Consider the following 24156-nt stretch of genomic DNA (forward strand, 5'->3'; position numbering starts at 1 on the left):
TAAGATCTGACAGCCTGACTTTTACAGACAACCGATAAAGCCTAGGATCCTGTAGTTCATGGTAGCCTGATTTGTCTTAAAAAAAAAACCTAAAAAAAAAAAGAAAGAAAATGCCCTAGTTTTGTTAATACCCAGTATAAAATCACCCTTATTTTTAAATAAAAAATTTGGAATTAGAACAACTTCTTAAAGGATATTGCAGTCTAAGATGACTATTGCATATTAGTACTGAAATACTTAAAACACCTGCCAAGAAAATACTTACTTAGTCCTTCTAAAGAGGAACATTAGATTGACTGCTAAAACATATCAAAAAGACAACCTGGGGAGAAGTACATGCATACAATAGCTCAATAAATACAGCTACTGATCAAAAGAGCTAAATTTAAAACTGACCACCTTATTATCAGCTTTATAACAACTTTCATGGATAGACAGTACTGCAGCAGCCACAGTGAAACGAAAAAAACTCCTGGGAGACATAATGGGCAGCTGCCTCTGCATCCAGAAAGGGTTTCAGGACCACTTGCTGGCATGCAAGAACACTAAACAGTCCATTAAAATATCACTGCTCATACTGCCATGGAAGAACCATTTCCCAGTCTTCATCACATACAGAAAGTTTTACCCAGTGTGACAAACTTGGCAAAGCTGACAGGCAACCATTATCCACAGCTCCTTTTTGCACTCATTTAACTCTGGGAACTGAGGTTCAGGGGGGAAAATCAGAGTAATAAAATAATACTAATACAAATACTAATACTACTAATAATAACAGTAATAATTTCTTTAAATTGGACAAAAAGTCAAGCCAACATGTATTCCTAGGCATTCCGGAACTCAAATTGGCATAAAATAGGCCTAGATTTTCCTCTTTCTGAAACCTAAGCAGCAGATATAAATCATCTGTTTGTCAGATTTGAGGCACTACTTGTACAAAACAGCATTGTAGGGGTGATAACTTGGGCTTAAATCTGTTCCCATCATTGGACTTCATCATTCCCATCACGAAGGACTGAGCACTGGCTCTGAACTTTGCTTCAGGGGCCAACACAAATACGTGACACAGACACTTGTCTGCAACTTTACCCAAGACCCAGATCTGTTGAGTAAGCAGGTGCCATTTTTATACAATCAAGTTTTTAGAACCCATTTTAATTCTACTGTGACCCAGTGCCTATGCCTAATTAAAAAGCTGTCTATTCAAAATTTTTGTGCTTAACCAGCATGTATCATGTAATTACACTCAAGCAGATGTGGATTAGTAGAAGAAACTCTTTCCATTTTATTTGTATTTTGCATATAGTGGTAAAAGCTATTTAAATAGAGACATTTATTTGGGAAAGAAATAAAATACATTCCAAAAAAAGCTCAAGACCTTGATTATTTGCTGATCTAGTAAACATGAAACATTGCAGATTAAAAAATGTAAGTAATGCAATAGCAAAAGCATATTTAAATGAATGCTGGTCATAAAGCAGTACAGAGTAGGCAAATTTTCTTCCCAGAAACAGTTTTTCACTTCTTCAAGCATCCGAAAGCATAGCATGGATGTTAAAACTACTATTTTACAAAAGAAGGAATTACATAAAAGATGGTAAGTATACTGGAGACAAGACCACATAAAATGAAAAAGGTCCAAATTTCAAGGTAGCCTTTCATTTACAAATTATGTAAGCTTGTTCTGTCTAAGCTTTGCTTGCAGGAACTACTGGTGCATCCTGAAATGCCTGGTGTGAAGGAACTGCGTGACAGAGCGTCAGTGGATCTGAAGAGTGAGATAAAAAATGTGTGCCATGTTTGCACAGCTATTTGAGATCACTTTGAAAGGTGTCACTGTGCACAGAGGCTCATGAAGAAATGAAGCCCTTCTTTTTCTTTAGAAAAAGGAGGTCAAAATTTACAACACATTTGCTTTTGTACGCACATTTTATTTCTGCAGGCAGAGCATCACATTTATCTAGGTAATGGCTCCCAGGAGGAGGAAAGTAGCCCAGCCAGCCTCCCAGCAGCCTAAAGGCATAGGGGTATGGTAAAGCATGATGTAAATACCAAGCAGCCCCTGTGCCCCACTGGGAATCCTGGCCAAGTGCCACCCGTCCCTGGTGGAAGACATTACCAGCAGCATTGTCAACTGCACACCATTGCCACTGCTGATTCCTGACATAAACTGCCAGGAAGGAAAAACAGAGATGGATGAGGTGAGGAATTAGATGGAGCATTTATAAAGATGCTGCAGCACAGTGACAAATGCCTTCATATGTTGAAATATAAATATATATGTTACGGGGAATTTTTAGTAATAGGCAGTCATGTTCTGAACTGAAATGGTTAATAGAGCTATTTTATTTCTTTGAGTAATGCTAGCACCATGAGGACAAGAATAACTAGTCACATACTAAATCAGTAATTTGTGAAAGCAACAGCACTTTGTTGGACAGTTAAAAAACATGTGCAAAGATAGATGAGTAGGATTCATCTCCATTTAAAATCTATAGAGGTACAACTTGAAAATTCATTTATATTTTAGAGATATTATGGTTTCCAAGGAGATTCCTTGCAACTGCAGTGGGCATTACTGCCAGAAGTGGGTCAATTTTATAATTCTGTTATCTATATGGTAAAACTACAATTTCCATCATTGTTTCATCAATACTTTGTTTTTCCTGCTACGATTGCACAGCGCCCATCCAAGTGCCTAATTCCCCAGCTGACTCTCTGAGACTAGTACAAATGTGATTTGACTATCAGTCAGGTTATTTATTTAATTTAGGGGTAAGATGTAAAGCCTTGATTTATGGATGTTTTGTGTATTCACTGCTCAAGTCCAACATTCTGCTGACTGAGATCAGCGTGAGCTGCCAGCAGTCAGTGTGTTTATTTCAGATCCAAACCATGGATGTGGAGCCAGATCTGAAGGTCTTGCTCTGATGTATTGATTAGCAATGTTAATCTACAATAACAATAATATACATCCACATTCTTCCCAAAAGAAATGTTTACCATTGTCCCAGATGCTACCTTTTATACTACGAATTCACTGCCAACCATTATGCTGAAGAATCTGATTGATTAACTTCTTAATCATGACATTAGTTGTAGTGAAATGTGTGCTCATTCACTGCTTCATCCTAGTTATTGGAGCTTCTTCTGTCATGCCAAACCAGAAATTCAGAATATATATAAGTGCACTCCCAATTGTAGATTTAAATAAATTCTCAAATCTTGCCCTATCTTGAAAGTAATCAACTGGGTTTACAAGGTTAGCAACTTTCAGGGACATATAATTCAAAAGAAGTATGGGTCAGAACAGACTAATGGTTTTAATCAAAATTAAAGACAGGAAGCATTTTATCAAGCAGTAATTAAATGTATCAAAACAGTGAAATATTTTTTCCTGCTAAATAAAGGGATTTTTACTAACAGTCTACTACATATAAATACCTCAGTGCATTTGAAATGGAGGTATATTTGATTACCAATTCATTAACAACTGCTTATACAAATGTCTGGCTAGTATGTAAGTAATTTTGTACTCATAAGTTTTATAAAGGCCATTGAAATTTTAATTTATATGTGGTTATCTTATGTATTACAGCTATATTTTTTTTCTTTTTTTGATAGTAAAATCATCTACAAAAATAATTAACTTCAGAGAGCTCCTCACATAATTTCTATAACAAAAGATCTACTCAATAGATTCAGGCACATATGAATATATTACTTTCTTTAAAATTGCATTGCAAAGATAAACAGTGGAGTTCCTTTAGGTTCTCTATGGTTTACAGTATTTTTTCCAGGTTAATAGAGGGTAATCTATTACCAAACTGACCTTCCTTCCAAGCAAGTTGGTTGCCTTAATAACTCTAGAGCCTCTTGCACTGCCAAACAAGCACTCATTTTCAAGGACAATATATTTTTACTCTCTGCAAAACAATTTAACACCTTCACCACTGAATAATTATTCTTTCAGCTTATTTCTGAATACTACACTGAGTATAAACTACAAAATTCAGCTTGCATGATTTTTTTTTGTAAGGAGGCAAAATCATTAACAGAAGTCCCACCAAGTTCCTTCTTTAAAACTGCTTTATAACACACAGAAAACTCCAGCCTTATAATAGTTAGGAATAGGTAACTTTCTACCCTTGTAGCTTTATGGCTAGGAATCACATTCCCCTCTTATGAGGATTGTCCAATCTCCCACTAGCTATTCTTGCTCCTTTTATGTCTCATCCAACTTCTCTATTTTCTGTTTTGGTTTCTGAGAGAGAAGAGGATCTTTGGTGCTCTTATATGGTTTATAGCACTGTGCAGTCACAGTATTGTTGGGACTTCATTTCCACTGTAGCAAATATATGACCAATAGCACCATTGCAGGGCAAATACTCCATCATTTTCCATTTCAGTGCAGGGGTTCAGCTGAATGTTTGGATCCCAGCACTTGCCACAAACTGCTGCAATATGGATACATCAATTGCTGTTCAGTAGTCAAATCTCAGATTTTAAATATATAAAAGGCCATTAACCCTGTTGTGCATAACAACCGTATCTTCATCTTTATAGATAAGAATTAATTTTCTGTTTGTCTGTATTTATTAATTTTTTAATTAGCTAATGAACAAAAGTAAATTAAAATGTGTTATGAAGAATGACTGTGATGCCACATCAGACTATTTGTTCAGACAATGAAAAAGCAGTCTCACACTATGCCTGACATCTCCCAATGTTCCCTGTGAATCATCCCATGGTAATTAAAAAGACCTTCCCAAAATTATCATTGTATCTGATTTTTCCTCAGAAGGCTACCACTTAGTGTCATTTGCTTCCACACAGTATTTCTGTCCTGCTTCTGACAAAGTAGGTGGCACCATCCATCCTGAGAGTGTGTTGCTTCTACGTCCATCAAAAACTGAGATCCAGTTGCAGTCTCCCATCCCGTTGGAGATGGTAGCCATAGTGGTTGAAGGTGATTCATGGAAAAGTTCTCTCAAGTATATTATATGCACAACTTTCTCCTCTTTGGAAAGCCTGTAAAAATGGTGGGAAGAGGGACAGCCACTCCATAAACTTCCTTCTAAGAAATGCTGCATGAGAAGTGCACAAAGAAGGGCAAGAGTGCCACGTGTTAATGGGTACAGCACACTGAGATGGGATAACTGAGGGGGAGCAATGCATGAGTGTGTGTGCTGTGGGGTGCAGGAATGGAAGGGGCAGGAGGACTGTGGGACATGAATGCCAGCAGCAGAGTGAGAGAGAAAGCAGAAATTGCTGTGAACTAGGTGCTTTGTTCTTCCCTGTCTTTGAAAATCCCTAACTGCTTGCCTGTCTAAGAGCCCTGTCCTGATTCAGGAAGGCACAGACAGACTGGAGTAGTGAATCCTGCTCCAAAAGTTGATGGTTTTAAAATGGAGGGCAATTTACTTTAAAACTCCATTTGTTCTTTCTGCTTCTTATGCCATTTTAAGTATGAACTTGTTTATTTTTCAGACTTGTATGCAAGCAGTGCTCACATACAGGCACTACCTGAAAACGGTTTCCTGACAAAAAATATAGTCAGGTGTCAACTGCTTATATGTCAACTGCAATTCTAAGAAATACAGTGAAATTACACAGTCATTATTTCCAATGGGGGTTATAATCAAAGAAACTCGGGTACCTAAGACAAAACTAAAAACCACAAACAACCCTGCGTATAAAAATGGAACTATGGCTTCTTGTCTATTTTAGCTCTCTCTGCTTTTACTACAAACTACAAGTTCAGAAAAAAAGTTAAGGTTGTCTTTGTGACTCACTCAAACCAAAGATGAGTCTGCTGACACTAGAGAGACATAACCATAAATAATACAATCCTAATAGCAAAGTTAAGCATTGCTGGGTGCATGAATTCAGTGTTTGCTTAGTGCATTTTGATTTCATGGATTTTATGATGAGATATCAAAGAGACTTTATACCAATTCAGTACAGTAAAATTCACAAAACAGAACAAGCCTTTACAATAATTGATAAAAATGTACTAAATTTTTTAATTACAAAATGTAATTTGCCCCTAATTTTATTCCATTAATAATTGATACCTTATGTTCTCAATTAATATTTAGATGAATGAATTGCATAATTTTGAAACTGATAGTCCTTTAGCTGTTCTCAGCAAGGAATCCCCAAATTGTTTAGCCCTGAGAAATTTTACAGACATAAAGTGAACCAATCAATCAATGTATTACATGTCTAGTGAGCCTGTAATACTGTAAACTGCTTTTGAAAAATTTTCAAGGCTTTCCGCATTAATAACTGGAACTAAAATTAAACACTGTGCAGAAAAAAAATCTGAAGTGGCCTATAATTTTATTTTTATTGAGATTGAAACTATTCAGTCTTTTCACTATCCCTGCAGAAGTATGCATATTTGTATCTGTTATAGCAAAACTATTGTAACAGCACTCCCATGGCAAGGAGTATTCTGATTAACTGGGACTGTGGAAGGTGTTTATGAAAAAAAACATTGATACCATGTTGTTAATGTCCCTAAAGCACAATTGCTAGCACTACTTCTATGAATTATTCAATATGCTTGGGATAACTAGTGTGAATGCTTCTCAGCGTGCTTATTTGTTACGTGACAGACACCATAAAAAGAGAGGACAATAACTTTGATAGCAGTGACCACATTTTCCTTCTCTGACTTCACTGTCTTCCCAGATTTATTGCAATGAGCTGCAACATAAATGCCAAATACCACAGTTCCACCTAGCAGAACTCATCTAAAAGGTACTTTTGGAAAATAGAAGCATGCGTATTTATACACTTATACATATATCTACAGCTAGCTTCAAAAACAGTACTGATTTAGAAGAAAAATAAGTGGTCCATCTACTCTAGAAACAGGAGAGCATGTTTTGGATTCTGAAGCAATCTGGAATTTATAGAACAGCGAGCATAGCTGTTTCTTTGAGCTTCTCATAAGCAGAGGTGGCACATTTTCTTCCAGCTGTGTTCACTTGGGCTTGAAGGCACACGACAACCTTTACCCTGAGGGAGCAGAGAGCACCTGCCCCCACGACCAGTTTCAGGCTGCTGCCATCAGGAAGAGCCCCATAGCACCAGAGGACCCTCAAAGCCAGCCTAGCACAATGGAATAGTGCCAAGGCAGCTGAAAGGGCATTTCTGTATTTGCACAGTCCCTGCCAGTCCATAGATAATCTTACAAAGAGCACGCTCCCTAAACCTATTAATGGCTTTGTCCTGTCATTCAAAAAAATATCATCATTAAAACGAGTAATAGCACAAATGAGGTTCAGGTCCAATGGCAAGACTTCTGCATGCACAGGGAAGAACTGTTTGCACACAACATATGTGCTTCTGTTCCCCTGGAGTCTGTGCAGGTTCTACTTTGGATTATAGCTAAATATTTTCTCAAATCTCTCTTACCCACTCTCTACATTTCTTCTATTGAAAGTCTCTTTCTTGCCCTCTCCCCAGCCATCAAAAGTAGAATGAGTACTTGTCTGTATGGTTATTTTTGTGTAGTTATAGGGAATCTGCAAAAGCAAGACTGTTTAAGATGAATGATAATACATTCCTCTTTTTCACTTGCACAAATACAACCCTTTTGGGAAGGATGCTCCTGAGGCATAACAGGGGTTTTGAATACCTAAGTAAGACCAAGACGTGCTTAGATATCAACAAGATGTGAAAGATTAAAATCTGTTGCCATTAAAAGAGAAACTAGTTACATGAGCATTCTGCAATTTCCTCAAACCTCTCACTCTCCCAAATTAAAAGACAGATGCACTGCCTAATTCTGACACAAAAATACGAGGTATGCCTTTATCTAATGGAAGGATAATATGGTCACATTAAATTGACTGAAATGCAAAGAAATGAAAGAAAGAGGAATGAAAATTATGTGAGCCTAATGTGATTATTCTCTTTTAAATGGGATATAAAAAAAAATCTAACTCCATCACTAATAGCAATAAAATAGCAAGGCTATGGTGCATGCAAAATTTAAATTACTCTGAAGGAGTAGATTTGATATTTAGCCTGTCCCTAAACCCTATTGCAGGATGCAAACAGAGGTCACAAAAAAAGTCATATCTCATGTAATTTCTAATATTTGGAAGAAGAACTTGCTGTCACTGCAAGAAAGAGTAAAAACCTTGCTGCAGTCTGTTGAAGTGGATGCAATTATACTGTACAGGTATCATACATCACTCTACTTGTCAACAAGACAGGTCTGCTTGCATTGCCATGGGATGGCTGTCAGAAACACACTGACTTTCTCCCTCCAATCTTGACTCTGAGAGAGGTTGTTTACAGTGTCTTTTATGATTTCTATTATATACTCCAAATTTGGGGTAATCTTTTGGAAAATGATAGATTAAAGGTTGCCTACATTGTCTTGATTGTGTTTACATCGTGCAAACAGATTTTGATACAGTCTTCATTGAGATCACACTTTGTATTTTATTCTTTGCTATAAGGTCTTTGTTGTAGTCTCTCCTTTTCCCCATACTTGGCTCTTTCCACGTTTTCCATATGTGGCTGTCGTGTTTTCCAGTTATGTGAGACAGAGAAAGAGCGAGAGCAAGAGAAGGAACCAACCTGATGTACTTTGCTATGGCCACTGCCATTACTGTACAACTAAACTGCAGACCCAAATCAGGGAAAGCCTGGCTTTTTCTGTCAGTCTGTGGTCAAGCATGTTTAACACAGAATTCTTACTGGAGAAAAAAATAGCACCTCATTCTGACACACACATGCAAAATGAGCCTAACATCTACGTGTGGTTATATTTTTATACAGAAAAGATGAAATCCTGTATACCTGGGACCAGGCTGATCACGCCTAGCTTGGGGTCAGGTAGAAGATTTTCTCAGTCTGTGGCAATTTAAATTTAAAAACCCTCTAAAAATTAGAAGCATTGTGATTTTGTTTTTTCAGTGAATGTTCTTAAGCTCATAATATTTTCAATTTGAATTTTTTTTATATACCCCAACATTTTTTGAAAAATATTACTTCCAGTTGACTTGAGAATATTATGCCCTGACAAAGATGAAATCATTATTCTTGTAGCAAAAAAAAATAAAAAAAATGATTAAAGTATCACAGTCCTGCATTCAAAACTGAACAGACTACTGAAAGACAGTGTTTACAACACTGCACAGTTTAAAATAAAAATCCATCCATGCAGCACCTTGGCTGAAGGGGAATTTTTGGCATCAACGATTGCTCAAGTACAATTCTTCTTATTATTCCTATTTCCCCAAACAATTCAGAACTATTTTTTTCAACTGTGCTAGAAACATTTGAATCTCTTACATAATAGTCAACAGCATTTTCTTTTGATGCAATCAAGTTTGGTCTAAAAAAATAAACTCTTGTCTGATATGCAGAAAATAATTGGAACAAGACAGACTAAAGAGATTAAAAAAAAAAATCTGCCACAAAAGGAAGCTTTTTAAAACTCTGAGTAATGATTGTGACCTGCCATTGTGACCTATCTAGAAAATGACCAGAGATTATATGAATGTTTTCAACTTCTCCCATCTGAGTTAGAACAACCCCCTCCCATTAAAATAAAACTACCTTCTAAAGTGATATCAAATGTATAAGCACACAAATGTGATCAATATTGTTAGTCATACCACGTGTAGCACTGTGGTGTTGCATGACTTTCCTGTGGAATTTGACAGAGGAATCTCTCCTCAATCCCACCTGTCAAGTAAACAAGGTAAAATACACCTTGTGTGGTTTCCAGTGCCAGTGACAAGGTCTGACAGGAGGCAGAGTCTGCTGGGGATGGATGTGCACCTCCTCTGCTGCCTGGGGAAACCTGCCTGAGCACACCAGGCTGCTGGGAGGCACCAGAACTTTGGTGCAGGTGGCAGCGCAAGAGAGTCAAGCAGACTCCAACACACAAGGCAAGAACCAAGAGGTTGAGGCTCTGCCCAGTATCAGGAGAATAATCCTGGTAGCATGCTAGTGAGAGGGGTTTAATTAATGCTGCCCCACACATCTAGTATGTCTTTCACTCCCATACAATGATTTTTCTCCACCTTCTCTTTACAAGAAAGTGGTCAGGTTCTCATCACTACCTCAATTCCACATTTCCCATTTTCCCACCTCTTTCTGATGCCTTCTTTCAATTACCCAAGTGCAAAACAACCAGGTTTTTTTCAGTGCTCTTTCAGTCCTTCCCCACGTTACAGGTTTAGCTCTGACAGCTTCTTCAGCACTGATGGGTTTGCAGGATTCAAAGACATGATTTCAGGCCAATAATCACACACATCTGATTGCCTTTGCTTACTGAGACTTGCTATTTTTCTTATGTAAAGGTGGAATAGAAGAGATCACAAAAACAGAGCAGCAGCATAATCCAACATGCTTCATGACTGATTTTTAGCCTATGAATAAATTCTCAAGGAACACCTACCAAGACAGGTGTGCAATGTTATCTGACTTTTCCCCAGCAATACTACAGGTGATCGTCAGTTCGGCAAAGAAAGTCTCATTAAATACTGCATAAAATGATGTTGATTTTAATGCAGAAGAGATTAGTTTAATACAAAGAATTTTAATTTACTTCCATTTGGAGCTAAAGAAGAAAGCAATACATCAAAAGGAGTGAAACTGCCAGTGTTTAAAAGATCTGTACTCACATCGGTGCTCTCAGACTTTTCTTGCAGAGCTCCTTTCTTCTTTTCCTTAGAACCTTGCCCTCCCCCTTCTGCCTCCTACACACTCACACATGCATAGAAACACCCACTCTCCAGCCATTTCTAGCATAAAATTACTGCCTTTTCTCCCTGCCTCCCTGCAGAACAAAAACAAATATTATCTTCAGCTCCAGTATATTCTAGTCCAGCCAGTTTTCTCCCTGTTCTGCACACAGTCTCTGGAGACCGGAGCCTCTTCTCCCCTGTCCAGCAGCCCTGAGGCTGATCGCTGCACCTGGCAGAACACCAAAGACAGACACCAAGAGTTTGTCTAAGCTCCTGTCCACAACCCTCACTTATCTGGGCATGGCACAGAGCAGTGTTTGGGGTACTCTGGCTCTACCACCTTGGCGCTGCTTCCCTCTGGTTGCCGCTGAAGGAGGAGCTGAGGAGGAGCCAGCGGTGCCCAGGCAGCTCCCACTGCTGCACACACAGAGCTTTTGGGAGCAGCAGGGCACCTGGAGCTCCACCTCCATCCACCGACTCAGAGACACCATCACACTTATGTGACTGCTGCAGGGGAGAAGACTTTTGTGGGGCAGAGAGAGAAAAGGCTGAAAGAATTTTTCTAGGGGCTTCTTGCTTCCCATCAGGATTCACTTCATGCCTGCCTCCTGGTTGGAAAAGTGCTCCTTATGTCATTGAGAGATTTTCATTACAGGTCTTTAAACAAACAAGCTATTTTTTAAATGTCAGAATCATCAATTAAAAAGAGACAGTCGCATAAGTGCTGGAATAAACTTTGCTGTTCTTATAAAGGCTATGTGAGCAGCTAAACAAGGTCAGATGAGAGGTGCATCTGTGCTAATATCCTGATTCTGGCAACAGACAGTGAAAGATGCTTTTAGAAGTGAACTTCTAATAAAATTGCCTCTAATGTCTCTGTAACTCCCCATTAGTTAAAGGTTCTCAAAGCTCCTCAAATATAATTTATATGCCTGGAAATATTTTGTCATCTCTAATGCAACTCTGGATAATTTAACTTCATGCCATGCATCAAACAATATAACTGAGAGCACTGACAAAAATATTGATCCGTGTGAGATTGAGCACAGATTTCTCTTTTAATATACATTGCACATTTGGACTTTGACAGTATTTGGCCTCAATATCTTAAGCTGAACTCCATTAGGCTTCTCTTCACTTATGTTTTTAGCAGTTATGAAGGGAGTTGCTAACTTCAATAATTACTGGACTTTAATAAGTTAAAAAATAACTATTTCTCCTTTTGGATGGGGAAATTCAAGTACACAGATGTATACTAATTATTTGTTCAAGCAAAATATTTGCTAATTGTCAAGAAAGATATTTACGATTCTAAATGTACAGCAGAAATTAGATCTCAAAATTAATTTCTTAATTTATTCTTAAGTTCTCGAAGAGTTTAAAATTTGCTCTCAAAAGTGGCTAAAGGCAAAGAATGAGTGGAAATTTTGAACTCTCAGATTTTAATATAGGTACAGATGGTATTTGGTTGCACAAGTGTGGACACAAGGGTCAGTATACACCAATCTATTATTTTTTTAATACAAAATTAAAATAAAGATCTGAATCTCAGCTAAATATTTACTTTTTGTTTTGATAATTGAATGGTAAAATAAAGCCCTATATGCCAAAACAAAAGAAAATAAAGCATGGCATGGCTGACAATATTGTAAAGTACAGTTCTAGATTATTTTCATCATGCAGTATGAAATTCTCACTTTCCCGGTCATCTTTTTATATAGTGAGAAACTCTTTCTGACCTCATAGATCATTCTTATTAAGAAACAAAACATCATTATTTATTGAAAGCAATAGTACTTGAGAAGATTATAACTATTGTTTTCTATGTTTCTATATTGTTGTCTGTTCATTCAAATAGCCAAATAGTGTGAGATAGATGCTAATTACATTTGATAGGAAAAAAAAATTCTGCAACTGCAACATTTTTGGCAGCCACTGAGTTCAGTGCACACTGCTTACTCAAGTGGCAACCTGCAAAATTTACGAAACCTGTCCTAATAAATGTGAAGATTATGACAATACATTGATCATCTCCTGTTCTATGTTAAATGTCCTAGTAGCAGAATCTGTAGATTTCACATGATGAAGTTCAGATTGAAGAATGAATTTATGAGCTTCCTAAAACTTTCATACACAAAACAAGTGTTTATTTCAAATTGGATAAAAGTGTATTAGGATGTGATAGTGGACAGAATAAGTAACTAAACATTTTTTTGCCCTTTGTATTTTGCATACTGGATCAGTATGACATAGTTTTAGTGCCCTTGTCTATGCTTTTGGTCTTTGTGGCCATATTTCCACAGAGTCAGACCTTGAATTAATAGGAATATGAGACTGCACATACTTGAATAATTTGTGTCCAAATAGTCTCATTGCTTTTTCACCTTTACTCTTTCACATTTTCTTTACCATATTTCTTCATTTCTGTATGATCTCATTTTCTGCTAAAGATATAACCTTTGAGCACAAGAATGTCTCTTTCTAAAGGAGACTGAGGCCAGTGTCTTAGGTTAAACTGGCTGTGTATGCCTTGTGTTTACAGTTTGTGTTGCATTTGTCCATAAGAGACAGGATTTTTATATTATCATAGATCATATTTCCATTACATCCTCTCTTCCCATCGAATTACTTCACCATTGGTTTCTGGGTTAAACAAAAACATAACTGCAAGGAGAATCTGGTCAAAGGTGAAACAGTTGGATAAAAGACAGCAAGTGCTGTACATGTGGAGTCTGGCACAGCTGGGCACATTCAGGCCTCAGCCATCACTAAACAAATATCTTTAGCTTTCTATAGTTGGTGTTGGAACAGTTGCTCTAATGGCTTAAATATTAGAAAAAAAATGTACCACATATAAGCGTACCTGCTCATATACTCTCTCCTGCAGATCATGTGGCACACTTACATAACCCAAAATTTCACCTATTTACATGTCCAGAACTTTGCTGTTTCAAGTAACAAGCACACATTATCATTCTTGGAAATGATAATCCTAGATCAAAATATAGTGTCAACAAATGTGGATTTCTTTCAAAATGAGGTCAGTGCCATAAACCATGAGTATTGTGAGTTGTTTCCTGTGTATAAGTATGGATTTTATCACAACAAAATGAGAGAATGTCAAGATTGAAAAGTCATAAAAGTCACCATAGTAAATAAAACAAGTTACCTATACAATATTCAATCCCAGTATTGGCGTATTCTTTATGGGTACCAATAATATATGAAGCAAAATAGTTTAAGTGCTGGAGATGAAAATGTATTTATAATCCGCAGTATATGGTTGAACTCAATCATCAAACTTCTTATAATGTTGTTTGAACAGTTAAATGAGAGAGAATTATGCCTATTAATTTAAAAAGGGTTTGTTGATTTTTTAAAGTATTCATAAAACCACAAATGTGAGTTATGAATTAGGCTAGGGAAACAAACATCCTTAAAATTGTCAGAAAAGTATTATTATTATTATAGTAATTAATCAGTCAGTCACTGCTTGCTCTAATAGATGATAAGGAAAACCAAAAGTCTATTAACACACTCCTTGTTGAAGGAGGAATGAGGTTGTTTAAGCAGGTGTCTAATATAATTTGCAAAGCCTTTGGCATTTAAGATATTTGTATGTGACTTGCAGGTACCACACAGGACTTACAGGAGTGTGCTGCCTGGAAAGGCAGGAGGACGCTCGGTGGGATCCCTGGAACTTTCAATGGCACTGAACACCCATGTTTATGCTACCGAATTGCACCCACATATTGGCAGTCTCAGTTACCTCCCTTTCCCTCCCTGCTGCCACCCTTCTTGGGAATCTGTCTTCCTTAGTGTCCTGCTTTGAACCACCTCGAGTTAGGATACCAAGCGTAAAATGTGAGATTGAAGATTGACAAAATTTCTACGTTATGGCAGACTTCAGGGCTAAACCCCAAGATATAGAGTCAGAGGCCACTGAGTTCCATTTGAACTAATAATGCAAACCCAGAATCATCTCGTGAAGTGAGACAGCATGTGAATGTCGAAACAAGATGTTCCTAAGATTTTTTTTTTAATTGCTCCTGTGACTTAAACAACACACTGTCCATTTTCAGAAACATTCTGAAATTCAACTTAGATGCTCTGCTACAACTGCTCTTTCAGTTTGCATCAGTAATTTTAACTGAAGGCTTCAAGGGAATAGACAAATGACAGGGCTAAAAAGAATCAAAAGCTCTCTTCATAGCTGGAGGAATGTCTACTGGTAGGCATCACTTAATGAATGCTCGGTAGCTCAGTGGGGCAGCACAGACTCAAGCTCTAAATCCCTATCAGCCAGAACAGATAGCGATTTTTTCCATCTCAGAGAGAACACAATGATATTGAATATCACACCAGCCAACTGAAAAATCTTACAAGGTGCACACAAAGACCTCAGATGTAGGCAGTAATAGTGTGTGGTATAGAAAATATGGATACTTATTTTTTAATCTAGGCTTTTCTCTGTCCTGGTTATCAATGAGTAGCTCACAATATAGTGAATATCAAAAGAAGGAAAATATGAATAAAAACTAAAATAAGAACCTCATGGAAATTAAAATTCAGCAACTTTGTGACAAAAGTATACACTTTTCCTAATCCTTTGGTCAACATAAGGAAAAATTTACAGATATTAATGTACCACTGTACCAAGTTATCTGAAAGCCATAGAAACACAAAAAATATAATGGAAAATTAATCTTAGAAAAAAGTAGCACAAGTACAAAAATTTTCTAGCAACCTGAGTACTACCTTCTTGTCTTTCTATTTGCATACAGAACTCAAAGAATTGCCTGTCTCAAAATTTGAAAGAACAGGGGACAGGAAAAGAAGCATTTAATTGCTATTAATATTACTAAGACACAAGTATTTTACTGTTCACCATCACACATTAAAAACCACAGGTCATATCTCTTTCCCTAGCTAAACTGAGTCTTAATATTTGATATCTAAAAAATAGGAAAACTGGCATTTTTAATGTTGCCTTGTGTTTGAAAGCTCTTAAATATAACGTTGTCATACTTCAGCACTTTCCTCTGTGACAAGGAAACAGAAGATTTATCCTTTAAAATTTAAACAAGATTCAGATTTAGTCCCCTTTAGACAACAAAAAAATGATTAAGATTTTTCTTTAAAGAATTCTGGTTGCATAGAGACTTAGGTTAAAATTGTGAAGGCTAGCAATATTGATAGATTGTTAAAACAGGGTTAATTTTAACTCTGCACCTCTTCTACAGTTTTGGCATTGGTTATATGATGTGCAAGTTTTTATGGTGAGAAATATAAAGTGGGTTAAATTAAATGGGATGTTGTCTATTTCAAAAAGAAAAAGAAGGTTATATCAGTTTGTCTCAGCTATGAATTAGCAGGGCATCTGTTAACAGTGTCTCATGTCTGGTGCAAAGATCATAGCACTCACATTGTGGTTCCACTCTCCAGACCCTCATAATCTCCTTGATTTAAAGAGCCACATTAATCTGTGAATTGAAAGAAGACTGGTACTGCAAAACCAGGCTGAGGTTTTAACAAAAAGTTACTCTTCGTATGTCTCACAAACAAGAAAATGTAACTGGCACTGCTGCTGGAAGGAACTACAGGTTTTTGTTGCACCTAATGCAAATATAGTGCTTCTGCTGGGCTTTGCACCATTTCATCATCAACCTGAAGGATGCTGGAATACAAGCAGTAAATATTACATAAATTCACACTGACTGGCCTAATGTGCGTGGGAGAAATTATTCTTCATGATGCCTGAAGTAATTTTTGTTATTGCTGTTAGTTACTTTCCAAACAGTTAATTTGCTTTCTCTGAACTACATGGGATGATTAGCAACATATGGAGATAGAGAGAGATGTGCAGTCTCAGCTAGACTAAAGCATCACATGAAACATTCTAGCTTCCAAATAAAGCAGGGGGAGTAAGGGAAGCAGAAAATACAAGCTGTTTTTATATGTGCTGTTCCTCTCTCACAGTCCTGCCTCACCTGGCATCCGCCTCCAGATGCAAAACTGACACTTTATGAGGCCTTGGTGCATATTAAAAGAGTGGTTTAGCCTGGAGATGCATAAGACCAATGAAAAGATAGTTCTTCCTCAGCAGTCCAACTAGAAGCACAGCTTCTCACTTTCCTCACACCTTGCCTTAAGTTTGGGAAGCCAGTTTTCCTGGAGCCACTGGATGCGAAGGTGTCAGGTGACTGAATTTCAGCCAGCTTCAGGTACTGTGGAAATGAAGCCCTACATGTATGTGACCAGCTCCTGCTCAGTGCACCTCTTGAGATGGCAGCTGTGGTAAACAGTGGGCTAGCATGGGAAGGGAGTGTTGTAAAAGAAGATTATTGGTTGGGTTTTGACTGATAGAACTTAAGAAAGATATGACCTGTTTGAAAAAGAGTACAGGTACTGTGCTGTGTGGTCATGACACTCTGATGTTCTGAAAGTGTTAACATTTCCAGAAGACTGCCAAAACACAGATTTTAATTTTAACATACTTGCTTCTTTGGATTTAAGGCATTCTTTGTGCATACATAGCTCATCTTTTCTGTTGCTCATACTATAGAGCTTGCATCTCAGCTGAGCTCACAATAGGTGAGATGATGGTTTGTTCACATCATCTGACAATGGATGAACAGGGAACAGAATTAAGCATCTATTTGAACTTGTAAAAATGCATCCTTTTGTGGATATCCCCATTTCCTTCTGTCTTGAGTACTCCACTTTTTATAAAGGTTGCAAAAAATGAGCCTTACTGTGAAAAAATATGCTTTAATAAAACTAGATAATTATTTCCTAAGCCTAGTGACATTCCTAGTGACATCGTAGGGTCAACCACCTGATTATGGCTTTGGATTTGCTCTTATTCACTTTAATAACAACATTCATGGTTTTGTAGAGCAACAAGTGTTTGGTCTCTCCGATTTTCTTACATTTAAAGTAACCTCAGCTTCTTGAAAAACTCATCATATGCAGAAGATTGTTATGGGTCTTGATGGTACGTCCATCAAGAAAGACATGTGTCACTCCTTCCTGCATTTCTAACAGCTCATTCCCTCTGGAGAGCTCTAAGGTGAAGTAGAAATACTGAGTGGTAGATGTGGGACCAATCTCTAGCTTTTTTCTCTAGGCTTCATCCTACTACAGTCATACAAAAGTAATAGATATCTGCTTATATGGTAGGTGTAGACATCTGTATTGTAAACAAGCATATCTGTTAGCTGAACCTTATCTTTAATTTATTAATTTCTGTCTCTAGAATACATCAACTAATATAGAAAAACTACCATTCCTGAAAGAATAACATCTAAAAGCCCAAGTTTGCATTGTTTACAGGTGATTTAGCATCTTAAAGGTGGCCAAGTGCATGCTTGGCAGATGAAATGAGAGAACATATTTCCCCTTTCTTGATTCACACTGTTGAGCTATGACATTTCTCGACAGATTTATGTTTCTGGAAAGTTCAACCTGTAGTGACCAAAGATATTCATCAGTCAGAAGGGTCATCACCAGACTCCAAGAGCCATGTCTGCATCATGTCTTCGAGCTGTTTCCTGGAAACTTTCACCAAAGGAAATGGAGCTTGCTGAAATGCTGAGAGTGAGAATCTTTCCCCGAGCTTGATTATGTGGGAGTATTTTCAGTTTATCCAGTCCATTGAATAACCTTGAGAACTGTAGGAGAGTTTTTGCCTTTGCAGCTTGAGCTTTTATGTGACTCAGCCGCAGGCCTAAATCTTTGTTTGCCTTAGAACAGCAGTCAGTCAAAGTCACTCACTGTATAAAAATCTTTTCATGTAGATACAGTCTTTTACCAGTGATGTTCACTCAGCATTTTAATTGAATGCAGGGGCATCTTAAGTACAGTCAGTTTTCTGTTGGCTGCATGAGGCTTCAGACAAGACAAAGCAATGTAACCTCCCAGCAAAGAACCTGGTATCAGCTCCTAGGCTGTCCTGAGACAGACAGAGATGCTGTGGAGTGTAATGTTCATATCCAGCAGCTTGATTGAGCTCCAAATACTAAAACATGTCCTAGAAAGGCATTTTCAGGATTATTAGCAACCATTAGTGCACAGATGCTAGATTTACATGAGGGCATAATAGCCCCTATGAATTCTGAAACATCTGGCAAATGGGATCAGGAATGTAATTTTGGTTGTTTTTCAGTCATCCACTGAGATGTGGTTCCCCTGAGTCTGCTTCTGAGCTTTATTGTGGGTCTAGGACAAATATAAATACCTCTTAGTGCCCAGCACTGGGCACCAAGTGGTTCTGATAGCTTGTCAAGACCTCAGATATCTCTTGTTGTATCTCAGTGCACTCAGCTTGCCTCATTGCTTTGTTTCACATCGATGCCAAGTCACAGCTAGGCAGCTGCTTCTGTGTTCCCAGTGGCTTCCAGGCTTTCAGCACTGTTCCTCAGGGGTCAGAACAGGGACAGGCACCATTTAACATCTTTGTTGGTGATTTGGACACAGGGATTGACTGAACCCTCAACAACCTTGCTGAGGACATCAAGCTGTATGGTCACAGGCTGGAGTTCCACCTGGTTTAGTGGAAGGTTCACCTGTTTCTAATATGGGAGGTGGGACTGGATGATCTTGAAGGCCCTTTCCAATCCAAACCATTCCATGGCTCTATGTTCCATAGGATGAAATCCAAAATTGCTCCATTTTGAAATCTTCAAGGCACACTGCTCTGTTATGATAATATCAAAGGGTGACAATGTCTTAATAGACTCTGAATAGCATCTGTATCTGACCCCTACATTTGTTTTTGGGTGGAGAAATAAACCAAACTAACAATGGTAGTTTTCTATGAGCTTGTTTATCTAACAATTAGCTTGAAATACAGTTTCAGTGTCTTCAGCTTGTGGCCAGAGTTTAGGTAAGATAAATGAGATGGTGCCTTTCCTTTGCATTTCTCCAAATCTGATGCAGGTCTGAAGCATGAAGAGTTTGATAATCACTTGGCCAAAAACTAGAATTAGCTTTGTAAGAGACAGGGTCCAGAATATTATTACACCTGGGGTCACCAGTGCTGTGGTTATACCTTACACTCAGGTTGCTTCACAGATCATTGTCACTGCCCTCAGAGTTTCTACTAGGAAGCCCTACTGCCACAACATGATGTTTTGATCATTAACCAAAATTTTCCATGACTCTGATCATACTTGGAGTGCATATAAATTGAACAATGACACATAGTTTGTATTAAAAGAATAAATAAAATCTATTTTAAAAGCTCTATTTATTATCCAGTGATGCCTAACTAACAAACAAAAAGTAGTTTTCCAAGATTTTAACAGCTTTATGAAAAAAAAGCTATTGATGGAACCTGGGAAGCTTTCATATCTTCCATTGATTATATTGTAAAATAGCTCAATAGTGAGAGAAATTCTAACTCAGGAAATGTGAAAAGGATTCGATATCAGGAAATACAAGCACTCTATTGAACAGTGCTCTTATAAACATTCTGACCTTAAATACATTTTGTTCAGTTTACCATTAACATATTTAGCAATTACTTTATTCATAGAAACTAAGTTAGATGCCACAATCATTAGTCTGAGATTCTCCAATTACTTTACATTAGAATCTGTCACTCTTCTCAAAAATGAAGACATTTGAGGCCAAAATTTGTTCTGAGATCTAATTTTATATATTTTGGGGTCACGTAATTGTAGAGTAATGATGTATTTGAGTGTAAATTTCTGTTTTGCATTCCTAATGTAGTGGAATTAATTACCTGAAGAAAAAAAAAACAATGCTATTTCTATGCATTTTAAAGAACATTTTTCTTACACGTTCTCGTCACAATCCATGGCTACAATTATGAACATCAACAGCAGTATAAAACCTATATTCAATTTCAGCATAAAAATTCAAGTAAGTTGCAAGGATACCCTGTTTTCCAGAGGAAATAACTCCATATGACCAAGTTCACTTATAACTAGCCCACACTTCAGAGGGATTAGCAAGTAACTAGATTTGAGTTCTGCATCTGAGAATGCTAAACCATGACAAACAAGGAAAAGCTCTCATGCCATGTATTAGACAGTATGAAAATATTAGGGAAAAATGAAGTAATTGAAAAATGAAATAACATGTCACTGAAATCTTCTGAACTTCAGGAAGTCTGTTGTATCCTTTGTTCACCTGATCAGCTAACCTAATAAATTCTCCCTGTGGGAACTAAACTGCATTAAGTTAAAATGGCAACAAGAACTGAGAATTAGAAAGCTGCTAGATGAATGTTTTTTGCAAAACCTTATAGATTTTGCCAAAAATCTATATTCTACTTTTTTCTGACATTTTGTTTCTTCATCTAAATTTTCTGTGTATCTGCTTGGCATTAGAAACATCATGCTGGCTATAATATTAGCTTCAAAGCAAATCGTGTTTGGGATTTTTTTAAAAAATAATACTTCTCACAACCTTTATAATTCCTACTTGGTGAGTCCTGGAGAGTCCTACAAAATAAAGTAGAATCCAGGGTGATTTATTCTGATATACGAACATGACTATAATTTAAAAATTGACTGTAATAAAAGAAGGATGAAATGAAATTTCCAAAAAAATCACTTCAGACTATTCCACTCACATCATTTGTGCCTGCGTGTGTTTCTGTGTCTGCACCCTGTACTGTGACACAGTAAAAGGATCTTTCTCTGCTGCTATGGTCCATCCACAATGATCTGTTATCAAAGTTTAGAAAATTATCTTCATAGTTACTCTGGCCACCATGAAATGGGATTTCTACAGAGGCAACAAAAATCCCAAACTAGCATTTCTTTATTTCAATGTCTTAGTGAGAAATGGAAGGATCAATTATGCTCATGGGATAAATTATGCTGCTGAGAGATGGTACAGAGTGTCAGGGCTGCACAAACACAGGAACACAGGACTTCAGTCCCTATTAACCAGCTGTACTCATGGAAACATCAACTGGACCTAAAGAACAAAAAAGCATAAAACAATAGAATAGTTTGTGTTGAAAGGGACTTTCAAGATCATCTACTTGCCTTGCCACCCACTAGACCAGGTTGCTTAGGGCCCTGTCCAACCTGGCTTTCAGCACTTTCAGAGATAAGGCATCCACAAATTCTGGTCAAAAGTCCTCATTGTTAAGAGTGGAGAAACGCTGGGATAGGAGTCCAGAGGCTGTGGAATGTGTGTCTTAGGAAATTTTCTCAAGACCCTGAGAAACCTGATCCAATCACAGAGTTAGCCTTGTTTTAATCAGGGGGCTAGTGACTGAAGGTCTCTGCCAGCTGAAATAGTTCTGACTGTCTGTCTGAATGTCTTTTCCTAAAGAAGATGACAACTGCTTGGAAACTGAATTTGTCTTCCTCCAAAAGAATTTAATCCATACTCAAACCTAATGTGATGTTTCAGACAGTGGTTTGCAATCTTTACCAATCTGTGAACATGAAAATGTTTGCAGAAGTGGTACACATCTTTGGAGTAGGTTTCAATCTCTTCAAAAGAAGGTTATTTTGTTTTGTGAGCTTTCACAGATTCTTTTTTAATAGGACATAAATGCCTATGTGTCCATATGCCACACTGAAAACTCTTGTTATGATGGCACTAATGAGAACAGTCTTGGATCAGACTCAAAATCGTCCTTTCTAAAGAAATAAATTTCTGTGCTTTCTGTTTCTTTTCTTTCCATGTAGACTTCCCTTAAGTAAACAGCCTATAAACCATATCCCATTTTTATGTAGGGAAATGCAGAGATCTTTTCCTCCTTAAAATATTGTGAAATGGAAAAAATAAGCTACTTGGCATTTATTAGCAAGAAATTTTTACCAAGAAACTTACCTTTTCTACATATCAACACAGAAAGTCATATGGAAAACATATGCATTCATGGACAGAGTGAGACTCAGAAATCTATTTTTTGTTCTGTTTCTCATATAAAAGAACAGAGGAACCTTCGTAATTACCTGTTTCCATTTTCCCATCTTGCGCTGCAGGCCCATCAGGAATTACACTCTTCACCTGGAGAAACTCATCTGGCTCATCCCCACCAATGATGGTAAATCCAAAACCCATGTTGCTTTTCTTAAGAGTTGTGCTGAGGAAAGTCCCCTTCAGCTGTGATGCATCACGGGTGAAGAGTGGTTTTTCTACATCAGTCAACACAAACAAGAAAGACAAAAATTCTGATCTAGTCACAACAAAGCAGGGAGAGCAGATAACAATATTGGCTGACATCAAGTGGCAGTGAGTCAAAGGCAAGAAAATAAAGAGTGTAGGCATTCCAGGAAAAAAAATATTTGTGGGTTCTTGTACTAATAAAAAGCTTAAAACATATTTCTTATCTATGGCAGATCAGCCATAAAGAAAAAGATATAAATATCCTTTGATATTAGAAATCCATTTAGAAGTGGATATTGCATAGCTAAAATAATTACAATTATAAAAATGATCTGTGAGGTAATTTAAAAACCTCTTTCTTAACCTGTAAATTCAGCTTTGTCCACAAAATAATACATCCTTCGAAATTTCCTTCCCAGATACAATGAGGAAAATGTGCCCTGCGAATGCCTCATTCCATTTGTTACCAAGAAGAGGCAAACACTAGACAAGCTTTTCTCCATAAACAGGTGGGGCTTAGGCATCCAACAAGTGACACACGACTGCTGTGCAAACTTGTGTCCCCTCTCCATGTGCCTCGGGGTGCAGTGCGGGGTCCCCGTGCTTCTCTCCATGCTGCGCTGGGCGCGGGGTGGTTGTGGGAAGTGCAGGGTTTGTGAGCCCAGCTGGTGGCAGAGCAGTTTGTGGTCCCCAGCAGGTCCATACCGTACAGCCCGCACGCCCCGGCAGGGTCGCGCCGGCTCTGCGACAGGTCATTCACGCTGCGGGACCTCCTGGCAGCGGGGCGCAGGCGGGCAAACTGGGGTCTAGGTAAGGTTGATGAGGAGCTTTCTACTGTTACAAAGGAGAACAAGCCTCATTCTCTGACTATAACCTTACATTAAAGCTCGTTTGTCTCTACCAGTGCTGTTTGCTCTTATACGGCTCCTTTGGAGCGCGTTAATTTTTATGTTACCGAGTGGCTGCATTCTTGTAAACTCCTATAACGCTGTGCTTGAGGCTTTTAACTTAATTGATGCTTGCTAGATGAGCTAGCTTAGAAACGTACCGAACATCAATTAGGGCAATTTAGAGAAAGTACAATTAAGTATTTCAGTGTTGCCAGCCTCGGGTGCTCAAGACAGAGTTGTACCTTCCCAGGAACAGAATTTTTGATTTTATTTAGACAACAACTTTGGGAGTTTATTGTGCTTTCAGTTTCCCAGCCTTTAGGAAGCACTTTCTGCTTTTTTTTTTTTTTTTTTTTTTTCACCTCTGAAAGTTTTAGTTGGCTGGTGAGTCCTGCAACTATTGGAACTCAGACATTTAAGGGAGAAAATTGCTAAGATAT

The 24156-nt window shown here is 37.7% G+C and overlaps 1 protein-coding gene across 2 annotated transcripts in view; it reads right to left on the reverse strand.

The window, feature by feature from the left end:
- Positions 1-24156, reverse strand: part of MAGI2 (membrane associated guanylate kinase, WW and PDZ domain containing 2) — a 698568-nt gene that overhangs the window by 122398 nt on the left and 552014 nt on the right. The window contains exons 9-10 of one of the 2 annotated variants that reach the window (XM_062490826.1): positions 23532-23660; positions 22673-22855 (exon numbers count right to left, since the gene is read on the reverse strand). In XM_062490826.1, the coding sequence (XP_062346810.1) occupies positions 22673-22855; positions 23532-23660 (312 nt within the window). The remainder of the gene's footprint in view (positions 1-22672; positions 22856-23531; positions 23661-24156) is intronic. The other variant, XM_062490827.1, reaches the window with a different exon arrangement.

Source organism: Cinclus cinclus, chromosome 4 (assembly GCF_963662255.1).
Source record: "Cinclus cinclus chromosome 4, bCinCin1.1, whole genome shotgun sequence".
Classification (NCBI taxonomy): Eukaryota; Metazoa; Chordata; class Aves; order Passeriformes; family Cinclidae; genus Cinclus; species Cinclus cinclus.